The sequence below is a fragment of the Patella vulgata genome, chromosome 1 (genome assembly GCF_932274485.2).
Source record: "Patella vulgata chromosome 1, xgPatVulg1.2, whole genome shotgun sequence".
NCBI classification, from domain to species: domain Eukaryota; kingdom Metazoa; phylum Mollusca; class Gastropoda; family Patellidae; genus Patella; species Patella vulgata.
Window position 1 is genome coordinate 81,686,154 of NC_065879.2, and position 19,644 is coordinate 81,705,797.

A 19,644-nucleotide genomic window follows, 5' to 3' on the forward strand; every position below is an offset into this window, starting at 1 on the left:
GAATCCATGATGCCACTTCCTATTTATAACTTCCGCCACATACTGAATTTGCCCTTTGTGTTATAAGAACTCCCACTCACTGCACATGGATTCGTTACTTACACTACAGCATTAATTTAGGTTCTAATCTATAAGTAGAACTAAAAGATATAGATATAGTGAAGAATTTCATTATCATTATGCTTTTGTGGCTTTGTCAAGTCAAGTTCGTATTTTTCTCTAATCAGTGTGTGTCTTCCAGGATTCGATTTCATGGCTATGCGTGGTACGTTCCCCGTACACTTAGTATTTTATGGCTAGTTTTTATATTGAAAGTAGAACTCATTATAAATTTACCGCTACGGTTACACTTCAACGGTAGCTCATTTAGCTGCGGTGCTGATAACTTGCCGTAACTGCTCGGTGATCGTGACGCCGTTTCTATGGCGATTAGGGTCAGAGGTCAGACATTTTGTAAACAAATCATATCCCATCAAACAGCGCGTCAATGAAACACAGGAAGTCAATTGAGTGTGATATTTTAGAAAAGAAAAATAACACGAAGGAAGGTGGCCGAGAAAAATACGTGTTGAAAAAGGGGAGAGTAAAAATGACTGAAATGCGGCCAACGAATCTGCCGCCAATCGAGAATAGAGATTTGGAGCATGCCTCACATCTACGATTTTACAAAAATGGGGATCATAATTTCGGTGGACGGGTCATCACTTGGAATAAACGTCGGATTCGCACTTTCGATTCTTTTCTTACGGAACTTACAAATGCTTTGAAACTTACCGGTGGTTGCGTCCGTAGGGTTTATACTCCAAGACTTGGACATAGAATTACGGATTTTGAGAAATTAGAAGAAGGTGGAATATATGTGGCAGCAGGGCAGGAAGCATTCAGAAAACTTGAGTAAGTTTTGACAGCCTTTTATTTTCTTTACCCCACTGATCCTCGCCGTTTAAAGCCCGCACTGTGACTGTCAGAAATGCTTTAAAACTATCAGAAAAAGACCTTGAAGTAGACCTAGGGCCTATTTATCATTGTTTAGGCCCTATCTGTTGATAAGAAAATAAACTTTTTATGTCGTCTAAAATGATTGGATAATGATCCACACGGCTAAAACCAGGTGGATGGTAGTTTTTACTATATTACATGTTGTAGTATAGATTTACTCACTGCAATTGCAAATAAACTTTAAGTATTTACATTAATTTTCATTGTGGAAAACAAATTTATAATAACATTAACAACAACATCACATTATTCACATGCCATGCCTGTTGAACACACATATTTTCTGATGCATCACCGAACCTTGTATGCAGTGTATGTCAGTCTTTACAGATTATGTGTCCAGGCAAATTGCATACAGTCAGTAGGCCTACTTTAATTGCATACATATTCATATACATGTAGACTTACCGCATATCAATTCTTCCAATTTTATGAAAAGTTATGCTAGAACACATTTTGAAGTATATCATCAAGCATGAAATAGGCTTCATTAATAATTGATTGCACATGATTTTTCAGCAGGCAATTACCTGGGATTTCTCTTTATCCATGTAGTGATGTACATATATCAATTATTATTAGTACCAGTATTAAAATAAATAAACAAATATTTAAAAGTATTTATGGCTAAAGAACTGATCAAGACAAATGAACTTGGTGTGTCCTGACGCTGGAAAATATAAGCTTATTATTAGTATTTATTCTTGGCTTTAAGAAATGATCAAGACAAATTGGCTAAATGGTGTGCCCTGACTGTGGAAAAGTATTTATGGCTTTATTAAAAGAACTGATCAAGATAAATTACTTGTAGCTTGGGGCGCCCTGACTTTGGAAAAGAGGGAATTTTTTTTTTTTTGACAATTCAAAATACCGGTACACTTAGCCTATAGTTTTATTGTCACAGATGTTTAAAAACAAATTGATTTTATTTGGGGAAGTTATAGGGAGTCAGTGAAACTGGATGCAAATTGTTTTTAATGTTTTTAAAATTAAATAAAATTATAACTTTGGAATGTTTTGTCTTAGATCATGCAGCACTGTTATTTCAGTATTTTGCCGTATGGCAAGAAATTATGGGCTGTATGGAATATGCTGCAGTCAATTTGTAGCACATCTGAGCAATGGTATATTCTTGACATTAAGTATTAAGTATTGCGATTAATTTATAATGCTGAGAACCACCTGATTTTTTCCATTTGAGAGCTGGTGGGGGACAAAAACTCTAAATCTATTCTAAACCATTATTGCATCCCCTTCACTTAACTCCAGAAAATATTACTCCCTTACATTACAAATTAAATCATAAGGTTAACTCATCTGTAAATCTTAATTTAATTAAATCTGATATGTATTAATTAGTTGACAGATCAAGACACGTATGTAAAATGGAAACCATTTACCTGTTCATAATCAGTTCAATTATTAGTACCATACCAGTCATCATTAGTATAATTAGTGTTCTTATTAATAGTATACTGTAAGCTTACATATATATCACTAATTGATAATAATTAGCATCGTTAATAACATACTACACACAAGTCAAGAGAATAACAGATTCGATCATACATCAGTTTATAGCAGCTGGTCGTGGTTAGCATTTTTTCGACAATGTCTAAATTTTTACAGTCAGATGCGTTGGGAGCCATGGAGTCCATGCAAATAAGCATTCATAACGGCAATTCTTTAGCCATCTCTCCTTTCACCATTAAACAGAAGCAGTTGCTCTGATGATACAGCACTGCGCCAGTCCCCGTCGACTATATATAAAGGGAACATCCACACAACCTCGCTTTAGCCTGATAAGTTCGACTTGAATGAAACCAGTCGCTACTTGCCACTCATAGATTTCTAATTTTATTTACATTTACACTCAATGCGAAGTAACCTTACCAGCTAAGATAAACCAAATCCAGAGTCAAACATTACCTAGAGAGAAGTTGACCCTTTACAGAATCGACTCAGATACATTTTACGTCTGGAACACTATCGGTACTGGAGTATAATCTGCCAATTAGAAAACGTTTGTTCTGTCCTGAGCAGCCATTATACCGGAGAACGAAACACTCCATAAATTGAACAACAAATTTATACCATTATACCAGAGTCAAAATTCTCCGGAATTTGAATAGCAAATTTAGAAGATTTTGATTACAAGTAGATCACCATCATCGCATAAACCGAAAAACTATTCTGGTCCTTTTATACGCCTTATAAAAATATGTAAACTATTTTTACCTCGCCCAAACTAAATTTGGTCGTTTATATAACGGATTATGATCCCGTAATTGTTCAATTTAGCAAGCCCTCTCAAGAGAAATGGCATCTATTATCCTATTCAAAAATAGTCCATGCCGAAAAAAGGGAAAAAGCCAATCACATCGTTCAGAACTTTAGAAGGCTGATATGCGAGTAGAAATGTTACGATACAAATAATTTAGCTTTTCGCGACTGATCCCGACTGATAAATAATATGTCACATTGAATAATGTTTGAACCATTTTAAATCAAAATGGATTCACACTAGGGAACTTTAGTAACAAATGGCTATACGATTTCATAAGGTTTAGTCCCAAAGGGTTCCCACATTCTTCATATGTGTAATCCAGTGTAAAATGTTCTTCAGTTTATTATTATTTAACATTTTCTAGCACTATTTGGGGGGTTGGATGGTCGAATGGTTAGCACGTGCGTGCTGTATCATAAGGCCTGTCATTGAGTCAACTGGAATTGTTTCGAATCCCTGGTTGTACGTGACAAGGAGTAGGGTCACCTGTCCAACCTCGTAAGTTTTCTTCGGGTCCTCCGGTTTCCTCCAACTACTAAAGACCCCTATGTGGAAGCGAATTATTGAAAAAAAATTAAACCATATGTTAGTCCCGAAATGACCTAGTTTGTGTCGAGTGGATGTTAAACTCCATTTCTCTCTCTCTCTCTCTCTCTCTCTCTCTCTCTCTCTAGCACTGTTTATTTATTAAACATGCATTATGTAAGAGCTAAATCCGCTATTGCAGGTCTTTATGTTAGCTTCAAATGATCAAAATAAACTATTATTTTGACATTTATTCACATGACAAAAGCCCATAATCAACACTCTAGTCTAAAGCATCGGATGGCAGAGATTTAAATGGATTAGAATGTCCCCAAGATTTAAAAATATATAGCAAATAAAATGAATGATTGAGACATAGTCTTGTTGGTCTAGTACCGTTTCTACAATAATAAACAATTCTACGCATGTACATTGTACATGTACATCTTCCAACACTCATATAACTTCGTTCAGAATTCAGTAATTTTAAAAACCATTTTTGTTGAAATATTTAACTTTCACAATGTTATTCATATGAATATTAGTTTGCAAGGGATTACTAAACTATTACTCTATTATTAGTGTATCTATAGTACCGGACTCTACCAGTTCACTATAAGCTTACACATTGTAATAATAAATAATTATTATACAAAGATTTATTCCTTAGTCCAACATAAATTTTTTTATATGTATACTATTACGTACAAGTAAGAAGTGGTGTAGACACGTTAATTTACGATACCCTTCCATTAACTAAAAACATGAAAATGAATGTAATTTGCAAAGCTTACGTGTCTTATCAAAAATAAATGACGTTCAAAATTTTGAAGTGGAAGTCAAACACTGAGAATAAGGAATCTTCACTCTTTCAGTTTTTAGTCTAAAAATTCTGAATTTTTAAAGACTATATATAATTTTGAACAAGACTAAAAGTGAATAGCATTAACACTTAATGTCTACTAGATTACATTTGTTCTTGTTGCTCTGTCATGTTAAGCTTTCATTCATTACATTGTGATCTTGACAGTCAATTTCTGATTTGTGATTGATTGTCAATTGAAAGAAATAATTTTAATAAAAAAAACCCTGCTTATTTACCGGTATTTAAGAATAGAATTTTAGACTAACTTGAACTAGAAATGAAATGGGTTGATGAAGATGGGTATACCATACAGTGTACTACATGTATGTATGAGGCAAATTATGTCTGAAAAGTGACTCTATGACCTACTCTTATTTAAAGTCTTGTTTCAAATTTGATCTGTCAAGGGTTTTTTTTTACGTGCACGCCAACGTAGGACCACGGTTTCTGTACAATCAGAATGACAAGACACTACACTGTCCATGGTAGACCCTGTGTTCGGCACCTGTTGAATAGACAGATTCCATGCTGGAGATTGAACGCCGAACCTCCCAGTTAGTTAATCGCTTTACGCACACAGGCACAACGGCTCCACAAAATTTTAAAGTTAGAGGCCTGCCATATTGTCGCCCATAGTGATAAGTATCTATTTGATGGGTAACTACTAACTGGTTTGTTTATTCGGTAATATTAATATATTTACATATTAACTTATATGACCAACCAAGTCACATACAACTTGACTTAAATAATGAATATACTTAGACCAATAGTAACCTGTAGTAATGGCCACTTGGTCAAATAATTCTATGAATAGTATGATAATTAAGCTGATATCATAAAGCTCTGTACACACTGCCAACATTTTCGGTAACATGTTGAGCAGATGCGATGTTGGTGAAAAAGTTGATAGTGTGTACAGTTCGGAAACATTCGCTAACATGTTGTCCAAATAAATACAAGATTAAATTAAAAACACTTATATGGATATACTTCTTCTGAATTTATTAACATGCTACGTTTCGATACACATACAGATATCGTTATCCTACTGTTCTGCTCATATTCTGGGCTAATGAATACGGGCATACGCCATACAGTGTGCTATAAGGGAAATTTTGCCCGGCAGGGGCACTATGGCCTACTCTTATATCGAATTAAAATGGAGTTTAATGTTTTACATTTCTTCACCAACTGGGTTATTGAAGACGGGCACACGTCATACACAGATGAGGGATATTTCGTCCGGTCATATTCCAACTGCCAAGGGGTCTTTTATGTGCGCACCAAGGTGTACAGAGGATATCTTGTTTTGTCCTATCCATCGAAATGACGAAATGCTATGGCTTTTAGAGATTCAACTTTTACAGTATTGTGTGAAGGTGTTACATATATGAATATATATCTCAAATAGCAAAGTATTTTATATACATGTAATGTGATATTTTATACAGGCACTCACTCACACTGGTATTACAGTAATAGTACACATGCATACAGGAGGACCACAATACACACAAAACACTCGATCCATACAAAACTACGGTCAAGACACAAACTACATGTACAAAAAAAACATTGCAAGCAATAAGTGCTGATTGCCACTAAACAGTGTTTGTACCTGAACATGTTATAAAATTACATTTTACAATAATGATTTGTTCTACAATCCAGTTGGGTACAATCCAGTTGTGTACCTTGGTGTACATGTAGCTTTTCATATTTTATAGCATTTTTTATGTTTTTTTTCTCTCTTGTTATTCATGTCAAATCTGTTTCAAAGTGGTTGATCTTAAAGATGCCTTCCCACAAACACACTTACTGTGTGATTTGAATATATATTTGGACTAAACACATATTCAAACTAATTTATCTATTAAGGGACTTGATTGAGGGAGAATCCATTGTCAGCTTATGCATTTGGTGCTGTTCATGTACCATATATATCAGAGCTTAAACATACATTATGCAAGAGCTAAATCTGCCTATTGCACGTCTTTCTGTAGGCCTGAAATGTTATCTAAATTATTAATTAGACATTAATTAACTTATCCAAACCATAATCATCTCTCGATGTCATCGCTAGCCAACGATGCTCAACGCTCATCGATGATTAAATAAAAAAAAAATGGATAATTGAGACTATGTTTTTTATTGTACCGACTTTAGTAATGATATAGAGGCTAGGCCTAAAATTCAATCGATAAATTCTTGGTTCAGAGTGGATCAAGTTTTTACTATTATAGTGAAAACTGCCAGCTCTTTATCTAATCTCTTATAACGTATCTTGAAGCAAATTGCTGGATTATCCTGTGCAAACATCTTTTCCTGCCGTTTAATAATGATAGCAGAGTCTATGAACAATTAATCTCCCAATGTTCTTACAACTGGTAGCAAGAGATCACAAACTGTCATTTGGGGATAACCTCACATTTTTGTCTTGTGCACACCTCATGGGGTATTTTTCTAGTAAGATTATGAGTGTCTCTACCTTGCATACCCTAATTCAATTGCCATATTTTGTTTGGAAATAGCTACGTACACAATAAACATAATATATGTACAATCATGGGAATGCATCTTTAAATTATTTTTCTATTCTCATTTTTTTCAACTCAAAATTAAAAACAAATCATTATTCTGAGTCTTGAATTATGTAGTGAAATAAATGTACAGGCACATGTAGTTTCAATGATGTCACTGGCTGAATTCTAATTGTCCCCCGCCTTTCGAAGAAAGCAGGGGACTATTAAAATGGGTTCGTCCGTCTGTCTGTCTGTCTGTCCGTCACACTTTTTGGGACACAATAACTCTCTTCCTAATTGAGCTAGAATGTTCAAACTTGGTGTATGTGTTTATTAGGTCAATGCCTTGATGGAGTTCGAAGATGAGCATTTTCCGCTTAGGGTAAGCAGAGATAAGCAATTTGATTGGTTGATGCTTTGGGACACGATAACTCTCTTCCTAATTGGGCTAGAATGTTCAAACTTGGTGTATGTGTTGATTAGGTCAATGCCTTGATGAAGTTCGAAGATGATCATTTTCCGCTTAGGGTAAGCAGAGATAAGCAATTTGATTGGTTGATGCTTTGGGACACGATAACTTTTAATTGAGCTAGAATGTTCAAACTTGGTGTATGTGTTTATTAGGTCAATGCCTTGATGGAGTTCGAAGATGAGCATTTTCCGCTTAGGGTAAGCAGAGATAAGCAATTTGATTGGTTGATACTTTGGGGCACGATAACTCTCTTCCTAATTGAGCTAGAATGTTCAAACTTGGTGTATGTGTTGATTAGGTCAATGCCTTGATGGAGTTCGAAGATGAGCATTTTCCGCTTAGGGTAAGCAGAGATAAGCAATTTGATTGGTTGATGCTTTGGGACACGATAACTTTAGTTCTAATTAAGTGAGATTGATGAAACTTGGTGTATAGATTTATTATATGAATACCTTAACTAAGTTCGATAATGAACATTTTTTGCTGAGGGTAAGCAGAGTGATAAGCAATTTGATTGGTAGAAACTTTGGAACACAATAACTCTCCTTCTAATTGAGGTAGAATGTTCAAACTTGGCATAGGTGTCTATTAGGTGAATGTTTAAACTTGATGTATATGTAGATGTTCATTAGGTGAATGTCTTGACTGAGTTCAATAATTAACATTTCGAGCTGAAGCTAAGCAGAGCTAATCGATTTCATTTGTCGATGGTTTGGGACAAGATAATCTTGATTCTATCTGATAGAGAGTGATGAAACTTAGTGAAAAAAATAAATGTGCGATTAATTAATATGTGTCATCTATTTATTTTGCAATTTCGGCGGGGGACATCAGCCTCACTGTTGGCTTGTTGAATTACCCGCATATGTATTGTTTGAAGCCATACATGTAGTAAGCTCTCAGGTGGCTAGTCAAATGATAATCTTGTTGAATTAATGTTGTCTACTGGGAGACAAACTTTGATATTAACATTATTTTACAAAGGCATTGAATAATTTGGTACATCTGTACCAATCGGGAGTGCTGTTACCCGACATTTGACATCAGGGTTTATTGTTTTAAAATATTTAGTGATTTCCCTGGTGATTTTATTACATGTACATAAGGTTTGACATGCTTATTCTTTTATAAATTTAGTGATTTCCCAGTTGATTTATTATTATGTACACTACATGTACAATGTTTCACTTTTTATACTTTCATTAAGTCACACGAGAGAGGGAGAGAGAGGTCATATTGGGACTAACACATGACTCAGTTTTTATGTCAATAATTCGCTTGACCTAAGGGGCCCTTAGCAGTGTGCGCACTACATCATAAGGTCTGTCATTAAGTCACCTGGTATGGTTTCAATTCCCTGGTTGTATTTATTCACAAAGAGTAGGGTCACCAATCCAACCTCGTGGGTTTTCTCCGGGTCCCCCGGTTTCCTCCCACTGCTAAAGACCCCTACGCGCAAGCGATTGATTGAAGGCATGGTTTCAATTCCCCGGTTGTATTTATTCACAAAGAGTAGGGTCACCAATCCAACCTCGTGGGTTTTCTCCTGGTCCCCCAGTTTCCTCCCACTGCTAAAGACCCCTACGCGCAAGCGATTTATTGAAATTATTCTACACAGATCTGACATGCACTACAATGTATGTAGGGAAGGATTTATGAGGGATTAAGATTCATGTCTATATATGGCTTAATCCATCTTGATTGATATGTTGAGGATTAAAGTTACATGGTGTCTAGGATATGTTTTCGTGTTGTATATATTTCTGGATTTATACGGTATTTAATCAATTGGTTTCAGCATGACTCGATTGATTTTTAAATCTTTTTCTTAAATTAGATATTGACAACGGTTGTCACTCATAAATATCTCCATGATGTTGCTATTATTATAATAAATGTAGAGATTATTTTAAGAACCGGATTTATCATATGGAGCTTGATTGAAATCAAATGAAATGGGGTGGTACTTTTCTGCTGTGACCTGGTTAATAAAGACGGGCATATGCCAAACAGTGCTATGACTACTTTGGAATTTTTGCCCAGACAGCAACACTGTCCTACTCTTTCATCAAATTCTAATTGTTAGTGGTTCTTTTACATGCATACCAATGGATACACAGGACTTCAGTTTTCATCCAATCTGAACAACACTGTCCTTGCCTCCATCCTGCACCACTGACAAGGGGGGAAACCCAATCTAGTTAAAACACAGATCCTATTTCGTTTCGTTTTTATAGTTCAAAATTTCATTTTACTTGTCTTTACTACACATGGATTTGGAAGAGTTGTTATTTTACTCGTGTTCTGAATGGTGTCGGGGATAAGCCAATGAAACGGTCTGTTACAGCGAGCTTTAGACGTGTTTTGCACAGAACTGTGGGTGATCCACTAGTAACATCAATGCTGATTGGTTAATCAAATGTCTGACATCATAGGGTCATAAGTCGGTGTTTTGACCCCTGACATGACCTATCACTATAAGTTGTCAGATCTTCAGGTAGTGTAGGCCATCGAAAGTATAAAAAAACGAAACAAAATATAGATCTGTATTTTAATTAGATTGGGGGGAAACCACGGCTTATATAAATGTTGTTTTTTGGGACAATAGTTCTTTTTCATAGAGGGCACACTGCTACATGTACGATTAGCTGCACCCACTGCCCACTTGCTTTCGGCATCCTTGATTCAATCAGATTAAAAAGAGACCCATCAAAAAACACATGTGACCTTTTATTAGCATCAGATAAGATTAAATCAGACATTGTTCTATGGTTGCTCATTATTTAAGTACAAATAGTTCAGAATAATTACATACAGTAGTTTCTAATTGGAACACATGATTGGTCCCTTGTCTCCAGGCCTACATTAAATGGTCCAATGATCTGAAAGATCTCGGATACTGATCATTTTAAATACATTCATCAATTCATTCATCCTACATCAAAGAGAATCTCATTCGTTACAAATCATTTAATATATGTCAGCTGTGTAGTCTTTAATTAACCAGTATGGTAATTTTTATTGTACATGTATGTTATCTTGATTAACCAGCTTTTAACCAATATATGGTAATTTCTGATTATGCTGTAGGTGTCACATCGTAAGAGCAATGTCTTTTTTCTTAGACAATCTTAAAATTCCATAGATTATCTGAATTGACGTTCATGTTTTCTATTTATTGTCCCCCGCCTTTCGAAGAAAGCAGGGGACTATTAAAATGGGTTCATCCGTCTGTCTGTCTGTCTGTCTGTCTGTCTGTCTGTCCGTCCGTCTGTCTGTCCGTCACACTATTTGGGACACATTAACTCTCTTCCTAATTGAGCTAGAATGTTCAAACTTCGTGTATGTGTTTATTAGGTCAATGCCTTGATGGAGTTCGAAGATGAGCATTTTCCGCTTAGGGTAAGCAGAGATAAGCAATTTGATTGGTTGATGCTTTGGGACACGATAACTCTCTTCCTAATTGGGCTAGAATGTTCAAACTTGGTGTATGTGTTGATTAGGTCAATGCCTTGATGGAGTTTGAAGATGAGCATTTTCCGCTTAGGGTAAGCAGAGATAAGCAATTTGATTGGTTGATGCTTTGGGACACGATAACTTTAGTTCTAATTAAGTGAGATTGATGAAACTTGGTGTATAGTTTCATTACAGTAATACCTTGACTAAGTTTGATAATGAGCATTTTCTGCTCAGGGTAAGCAGAGCGATACGCAATTTGATTGGTCGAGACTTTGGAAAACAATAACTCTCCTACTTTGATTGTCCCCTGCCTTTCGAAGAAAGCAGGGAACTATTAAAATGGGTTCGTCCGTCTGTCTGTTTGTCTGTCTGTCCGTTCCGCTTATTTGTGATAAATTTATATGTGTCCTCTAATTATTTTCCTATTTCGGCGGGGGACATCAGCCTCACTGTTGGCTTGTTTAGAATGAAAAAGGTGTTCAGTAATATTAAAGATACATTTTGTAAGATTTAGATAAAGGGCTGACCATCCTTGCTATAATAGCTCAAAAATAGATAATGTACATGTAAAATGAAAATATTGAAAATTTCATTTAGACGTATTCATTCTGAGCCAAGTTATCACTGTTTGTAGTTTTGACAAGATGTGTGCATTGTGGTAACCAGGGCACTGATATATTCGTGACTTAGCCTAATTGCTTTCTCATTTTTAAATCAAATTTTTTAATGGCGAACCGTTTTAATCTAGTTAAAATCTCAAGTATCTGATGCCATCGACAGTTGATTATGGTCTTGTTTTGTTAATAAATGTCTGATAAATAATTTATACCAATTAAGGCCCAAAGAAAGACCTGCAATAGGTAGATTTATATCTTACATAATGCGTGTGTAATGAATTATAAAGTCCTCTAGTATCATACTGTGTAGAAGATCTAAAAGAATTTATTCCAGGAAACGATTATTCCCCCCACTATCACTAAAGCTAGTTTTTAGTAAGAGATTAATTTGTCACAGTCTTGTAAATATTTATTGAATATGTTAAAGATACATTGTGGGAGATTAGATAAAGAGCTGACAGTTCTCACAGCAATAGTTAAAAACTAGATTTTGTAAAGGGAATATACAGAAACTTTCAGTCAAATTGATCCACTCTGAACACTCTGAGATATTGTAGGCCTAGCCTCAACAGTACTAAAGTTGGTACGATAAAAAATATCGTCTTGATTATCCATTTTTGGATTAAATCATCAATGAGCGTTGAGCAGCAAATCACATTCAAATCCAGTGGAAATCTGACATATAAGATAGCAACAACCCTTGACATGGTTGTGTCATGTTAATAAATGTCTAAAATAATTTAGATAACATTTCAGGCCTAAACAAAGACCTGCAATAGGCAGATTTAGCTCTTGCATAATGTATGTAACTTTCTGTAAAAATAATGGAATTTTCAATGACCTTGGAGAAGTTGGAGAAAGATGCATAGTCATATTGTTGTCAAGGGGGCGTAGCTACATGTATCTTTGCTATGGGGATATAATGATTATCAAACAAGTCTCTGAAAAGACTATTATCACATCAGTGCAATTACATTGTACCTGTATGTTCAGTACTTGAGATATTGGAGCATGTACAGCAGTACAAGTAATCAACATCGATTTTATATTGAAATATAATCAACCAATTTCTATAAAGTGTTTAAATTTTATTGATGGACCAGAAACATTTTAACAGGGCATTGACTAAAGTACTACATGTTATAAAAGTACATCAAATAAAACACTACATGTATTTACATTGTATGGATAACAATTACTACGGTTTATTACACTGCAACGTTTAAGCAAGATTTCACAGGTTATTGTCAGACATTTTTAAAAACATAATAAATACATGTGTGTATACTTGATAACGACTTGTGAAATCTTGTTGAAAGAGAGAGAGAGAAATGGGGTTTAACGTCTGGGTGACCTATTTATGGCAAATATATAAATTTAAAGACCGTAGAATTATGAAATGAATAAACCTACACAACTTCTAAATATAAATAAACAAAATACCAATACTTCTTTTTTTAAACTAATTTGAGATGATAGGGTCTACTATGGCACACAAAAATAAATTATGCCGTGGCAGACATGGTTTCGAGCGCTGAGTAAGTTTATGTACAGAGAAGGACAAAGGAGTTTAAATACGACTGGGCGGCTTTCTTCGATTTTTTCTTTCTACTGGGTGAAAAAAAATAGTGCCGGCCGGCGTGGGCACATCCCTGGATAATACCACTGCTGCCAAATCAAAGTGAATAAAAACAGGCTTATAACTAAATAATTATGATAAGTTGAATATATTTTCAATAAATCATTAGTCATCTGTCAGAACAAAAAAGGATGACTTTCCACTGTTTACAGTTGAATTATGGAGTACAGGAGGTTGATTTTCGTCATTTTTTTTTTTCCGCCTTTTTTGATCCGTGGTCTCAATATGTACATAATACCAAGTGCTACCAAATCATAGTCAATAAAAACAGTCTTATAATATGATTATTTGAATATATTTTCAATAAATCATTAGTTATCTGTCAGAACAAAAAAGGATGACTTTCAACTGTTTACGGTTGAGTTATGTGAATACAGGAGGTCGATTGTCGTCATTGTTTTATCTGCCTTTTTTGTCCTTGTTATCATTGGTTACCAGAAAACACATCATTTCACATCGCCTCCTCCCTGATCAATATCCCAGCTTATATAGTTATTGGTTGAACTTTATTTCATTTTGTTTGTTTATAATTCTTGAGTTTAGAATGTTGAGAAACAGGTTTTCGACTTTTTTAGGTATTTGTACTTCAACTCCCGTCGTGATGTTCATTTTGTTTACCATGTCATCAGTGTAAAGTCAAAGGAAATCTGCTGTTTGGAAATTTGATGGAATTCACTGTTGACTTTCTCATTGCACATGCTAAATTGTAATGTTTGCTCAAAACTGGATTTTGTGAGTCATAAAAATAATGGTTGAAGTTTGAATGAGAGTTTAATTGGAAGAGATCTAGCAAATTTTGATATTTGTATGTGAAATCTGTTATACATTACAAACATGTTTAAAGGCCGAACAGTTACGACTGAAACAAACACTAAGAGTGATACTGTAGACTTGGACAATGAAGATGAAATAAGTGACAGGTGAGTTGCCTGGCAGCTATTTTATCTTCGGAAAATTTGTAGGCTGTTTTATCTGGAGGGGTTGGATGGCGGAATGGTTAGCATGTGTGCGCTGTATCATAGGGTCTGTCCTTGAGTCAACTGGTATGGTATTGATTCCCCGGTTGTATGTGACAAGGGGTGGGGTCGCCTGTCCAACCTCGTGGGTTTTCTCCGTTTCCTCCCACTGCTAAAGATGACTACTCGCAAGTAAATTATGGAAATAAAATTGAATCATGTGTTAGTCCCGAAATGACCTAGTTTTTGTCAAGTGGATGTTAATCTCTCTCTCCCTCTCTCTCTCTCTCTCTCTCTCTCTCTCTCTCTCCATTATCTGCTGTGTGTTATTGGGAAGAATACAACCCAGCGTCTTACCCATTTAACCAGCGTGGCTCCCTAGATTTGTTTTTGAACCATCAACTGGTTCCTTTTACTTGGTAATCTTTTTTTTTTTTTTGTGTTTGAGATACGCTCGTCAAAACCCCCCCAAGAACTAGGGCTTCGCCAAATCGTGGATGGTCGACATGAAAATTGATGCCCAAAATTTATCTAGAACTTACGTGCAAAGTTTCATGGCGATTGTACTTTTTTCTTTTTTTCGAAGGGTGTTGGCCGAATGGTTAGCACATGCATGCTGTATCATAAAGCCTGTCATTGAGTCCACTTCCGTGGTTTCGAATCCCCGGTTGTACATGACAAGGAGTAGGGTCGCCTGTCCAACCTCGTGGGTTTTCTCCGGTTTCCTCCCACTGCAAAAGACCACTACGCGCTAGCGAATTATTGAAATAAAATTGAACTATGTGTTAGTCCCGAAATAACCTAGTTTGTGTTGAGTGGACGTTAAACCCCATTTCTCTCTCTCTCTCTCTGTCTAGTATACTATAATATTGACAAGGTATATCACGCACCATATTGTTATGACTCGGTGAAGACATTTCTTCGTTGATTATCTAGAAATACTCACTACATGTAACACTCTCCTTCAGTTTTATTCAAATACAACGCCAAATTGATCATTTCATAGCGTTATCTTTTACAAATCCAACACATATGCAATAAAACAAAGTGAAACAAGGGCCATAACTGTGGAAGTTATTAACAGAAATTGCAGAAATTGAATAGGCTTCTTCGTTCTACTAAACAAAATAATGCATATAAATTTAATACAGATCGAGTGACAGGTGGACGGTAATATTTGACCACATTTACGTATGGGATTATATAAATGAAGGCTCTACTAAACTGCTGGGAATTGTGTGCTGGCGTAATCAGTCTTGCAATTACACCAAAATGAAAAACACCAGACCACATGGAAGTTAATACTTAAACCCAACCACATGTAGGAGGTGGATCAATGCAGATGGCCGTCTGGACAACATTTACCTCACAATCAATATAATTCAAGCAAAGAATAAATATATTAGATCATCGAGACCTTTCAAATTTTCATTGTTTTTAATAATCAATAATCTTAGAAGAGTTATAATATGACAGTCTCCTGAACTACAGTCTTTTATTTACTATGAAAACATCTGATGTGAAATAGGATAATAATGTCGCCATTGATTACCTGGGTGTCGTCTGCTGATATTAATTCATACCGGAAACATAAGCTGACGTCGGGAATTAAAGAATATAAATTGGGTTTAATGCAGGGCTTCCACTTCAAACATTTTCTCGGTCGGTCATTTTTGATAAATTTATATTTCTTGTTTTTATTTTTTTGTGCGGTATCGTGAATTTACTTGTCTGTATACCACTTTACACATAAATTTTTATTGGTCTACGAAATAAAGTATTAATAGTATAGGGCCTATAAAAATTATTCATTAATGAAATAGTCCCTTTTAGCTATTTAAATAGATTTTTTTTATCAAAATTTCTTCTTTAGCTAAAGATAAAGAGCTTAAATTTCTGTTGAGATAAATCATTGCAACATACCACATATTACCAATGTCTTATAGTTTTGCACCGACTGAGCTAATGAACATGGGCATACAGCATGGCGAGACATTTTGCCTAGACAGTGGTGCTAATACTAATACTTATGTTTATCATTGCAACTAGACAGCACTGTAATAATACATGTATGTTTTATCAAAATACATTTAAAAAAAAAAAAAATTGAAACAAGAAGAAGACTGGATTATAACAGTCCTAGAGTGACCCTAAACTAATGATTTTTATTGTAACTTAATCATTTTATCTCGTATTTAAGCCTAGACAACATTATCTTTAGCCCTGTTTTCTATGTACGCATTTCTGCATTTTTACCAGTTCAATGGAAACTGTCACATTATATTTGCATAAAACTGACTTTTTCACCAGCGAAAACGCATACATGGAAAACGTGCCTAAATCATCTTTATTTTTCATGCACAGCACCATAAAGTTACATTTAAAACCCCACTTGGTACAAACAAGAAGACTGGATAACACCAGTCCCATAGTGACCCTAAACTAATGATCTTTGTTGTAATTTAAACCTGGTCAATACCCGTTAACAGAATAATAAACTAAACAACAGACGAAAACATAATAAAAACTATTGCTTCAGTGGACATGAATGGAGCTTAAACCCAATAAGCTGTACATAAGCTCAGCTCAATTGATTAAATTCGTATTAAAACATGATATAGATATTAACCGGTGTATATAAACCTGTAACATGACAAGCTGATCAGAATTGTGTTCGCCAGAATTAACACAAAGAACTGAACTGGAAAATGTAATTCTTACAAGTTGCACCCCTTGTATTAAAATATAATATTATTATAAGCTTGAAAAGAAATAAAATGGGGTTAATATCCTACTGTTATGCACCGACTGGGCTAATGAAAACGGGCATTCTGTTATGCATCGACTGGGCTAATGAAGACGGGCATTCTGTTATGCATCGACTGGGCTAATGAAGACGGGCATTCTGTTATGCATCGACTGGGCTAATGAAGACAGGCATACACCATACACAATGTGCTTTTAGACCCATTTAAGGTTGCAAAGAATAGAGCTACATGCCCTTTAATAACCAGTGCGAACAGAACTGTAAAATGTAGTTTTTACAACTTGGCTATATTGTATATAATGACTGTAATCAATACAAGTTGTGAAATATTTAAATAACCAAATGTTCCATTGTTGAATTCAGGTAGCCTCTGTCATCCAGACCATCACAATATATTTCCACTAACATGAATTAAAACCTGTGTCTGTGACCTACACTACGTGTCTGGAGTTTGAGACTAGAAACACCGAACACCGTGGAAAAACACTCTATTTCACGGTGGAATCTCGGAGAATCGCTAGCGAAACGGCAGCTTGCCAAATCACCGCGAAATAGGGTGTTTCACGGTGAATTATAGTGTTTCGCGGTGGAACACGGTGAATCGCTTGAGTGCCGATATCATCCCGATGTAAGCATGTTGACGGAAAATGTAATTTATTTAAGTTGAATACAAGATATGTTAACCGTTGGCGAGGCAGCTACGGTCGTATTTTTTTATTTCTAACACACTGTACATGTATAACGTGGTGCCACCGTGTACGGCGTATGTAAACAATGAATAACTTACAACGTATCATTTCATCTTATTGGCTGCTACCAAATCCAAACTTTGAATTATATACGATGAGATTTTACACACTACTTCATTACTCGCAGCTTTAGTTAAACTAAATCCATAAAGCACAACGCCATAAATCACTTCCGCAATGTGGTTAACCGTTAGTCACGTGGTCTGAAACGCGCGAAAACATGAGATGTTGGGTTCGACACGGGGACTATATTCTTAGCAAATCTTGACTGTCACCGGTACATAATAACAATGTATTATGACGCATTAAAACAATATGGGTGGGAAGGGGTACTGTGACAATATACATCTACTGGGTGCCCCTCATTTCATTTCGGTAGAAGCGGATATTAAATAAAGCCATTTCACACAGACGCGTACATGGCATATATTTATACAATGGCCACACGTGTGTTAATTCTCGTCATCACCCCGTTATAATTTACTTATTTTGAGTACACTTCTGAATGATTCCATTCCTTCGTACGTTCAACTTCCCGATTTTCTACTGCATATACATATCAGCAGCTCAAAAGCTATACTAGACGGTGTAAGCGCAAGTTTCGTGATTGAACCTGCATCGATATTGCATAATAAATCCATAACCGACAATTAAAGAGATGTTTTGGGTAGCATTTTATTCTTTTGGTTCCATTGTCATGATTTTTATTGAAAATCGAAAGTAAGTTAATCATGTAATACAAATGTACAACGTATACAAATCATAATATTTTACAGTCAAAATTAAATAATCATACAATATATTCTTTTGGTTCCATTGACATGATTTTTATTGAAAATCGAAATTAGGTTAAACATGTACATGTAATACATATGCACAATGTATACAAATCATAATATTTTACAGTCAAAATTTAATAATCATACATGCACTAAAAGTGAATTCATTTTTTATTGCAGTTAGTACATGTATTTACTCACATAAAGTCTTGACACTTGGTAAACAATGTATTCAAATCCATCGCAAACACCTTTTTTTTCTTCTTTTTAAAAAATATTTTGTCTACACACACACACAAGCTAAGAGACAAAGGCTTTCGACAAATCTACAGGAAGCCATGTCATTGTTTAAATTTGACCCATTCAGGTGGTTAATACAATGTAATCATCAGATTCAAGCTCTTCTATATACAAACAAAGTCTGGCTCCCTAAGAAAACATCTTGGTTTTGCTTCATTGTGACAAAATACCACGGGTAATACATAACACTTTATTAATTCAAAGAAAACAGATACATATTAAAACACAATTATCAATTTATTAAAACAACTCTTTATTATTGGTTCGAGTAGTCCACTACTGATGTCTTCCGTTTTGCTAGAAAATACAGAATAACTGTAACATAATTACTTATTTCCACGCAAACTGTCATCATTTTGTAATTAAACCTAATTTTACTTGCTCAAAGCCCCGAATAGAGTATCAATTGTAGCCGTGATTAAGAATTATTGCAGCTATTAACACGGATGAGTACAGATAATACGAATTAATCACTACTCAGTTATCGTTGTTTTAACTGATTGTCTTTGATGTGCTTCATGGTGAATTGTTTTAATACGTCATAATACATTGTTATCATATACCGGTGACAGTCAAGATTTGCTAAGAATATAGTCCCCGTGTCGAACCCAACAGCTCAGGTTTTCGCGCGTTTCTGACCACGTGACTAACGCATTGCGGAAGTGATTTATGGCGCTGTGCTTTATGGGGCGTTGATTTAGTTTA

The 19,644-nt window shown here is 35.2% G+C and overlaps 1 protein-coding gene across 1 annotated transcript in view; it reads left to right on the forward strand.

Annotated features, from left to right (window-relative positions):
* The first annotated feature begins 472 nt into the window (after positions 1-472).
* Positions 473-19,644, forward strand: part of LOC126824661 (doublecortin domain-containing protein 2) — a 43,790-nt gene continuing 24,618 nt past the window's right edge. The window contains exon 1 of the mRNA XM_056098941.1: positions 473-894. Coding sequence (XP_055954916.1) covers positions 488-894 — 407 coding nt within the window. The 5' untranslated portion in view covers positions 473-487. The remainder of the gene's footprint in view (positions 895-19,644) is intronic.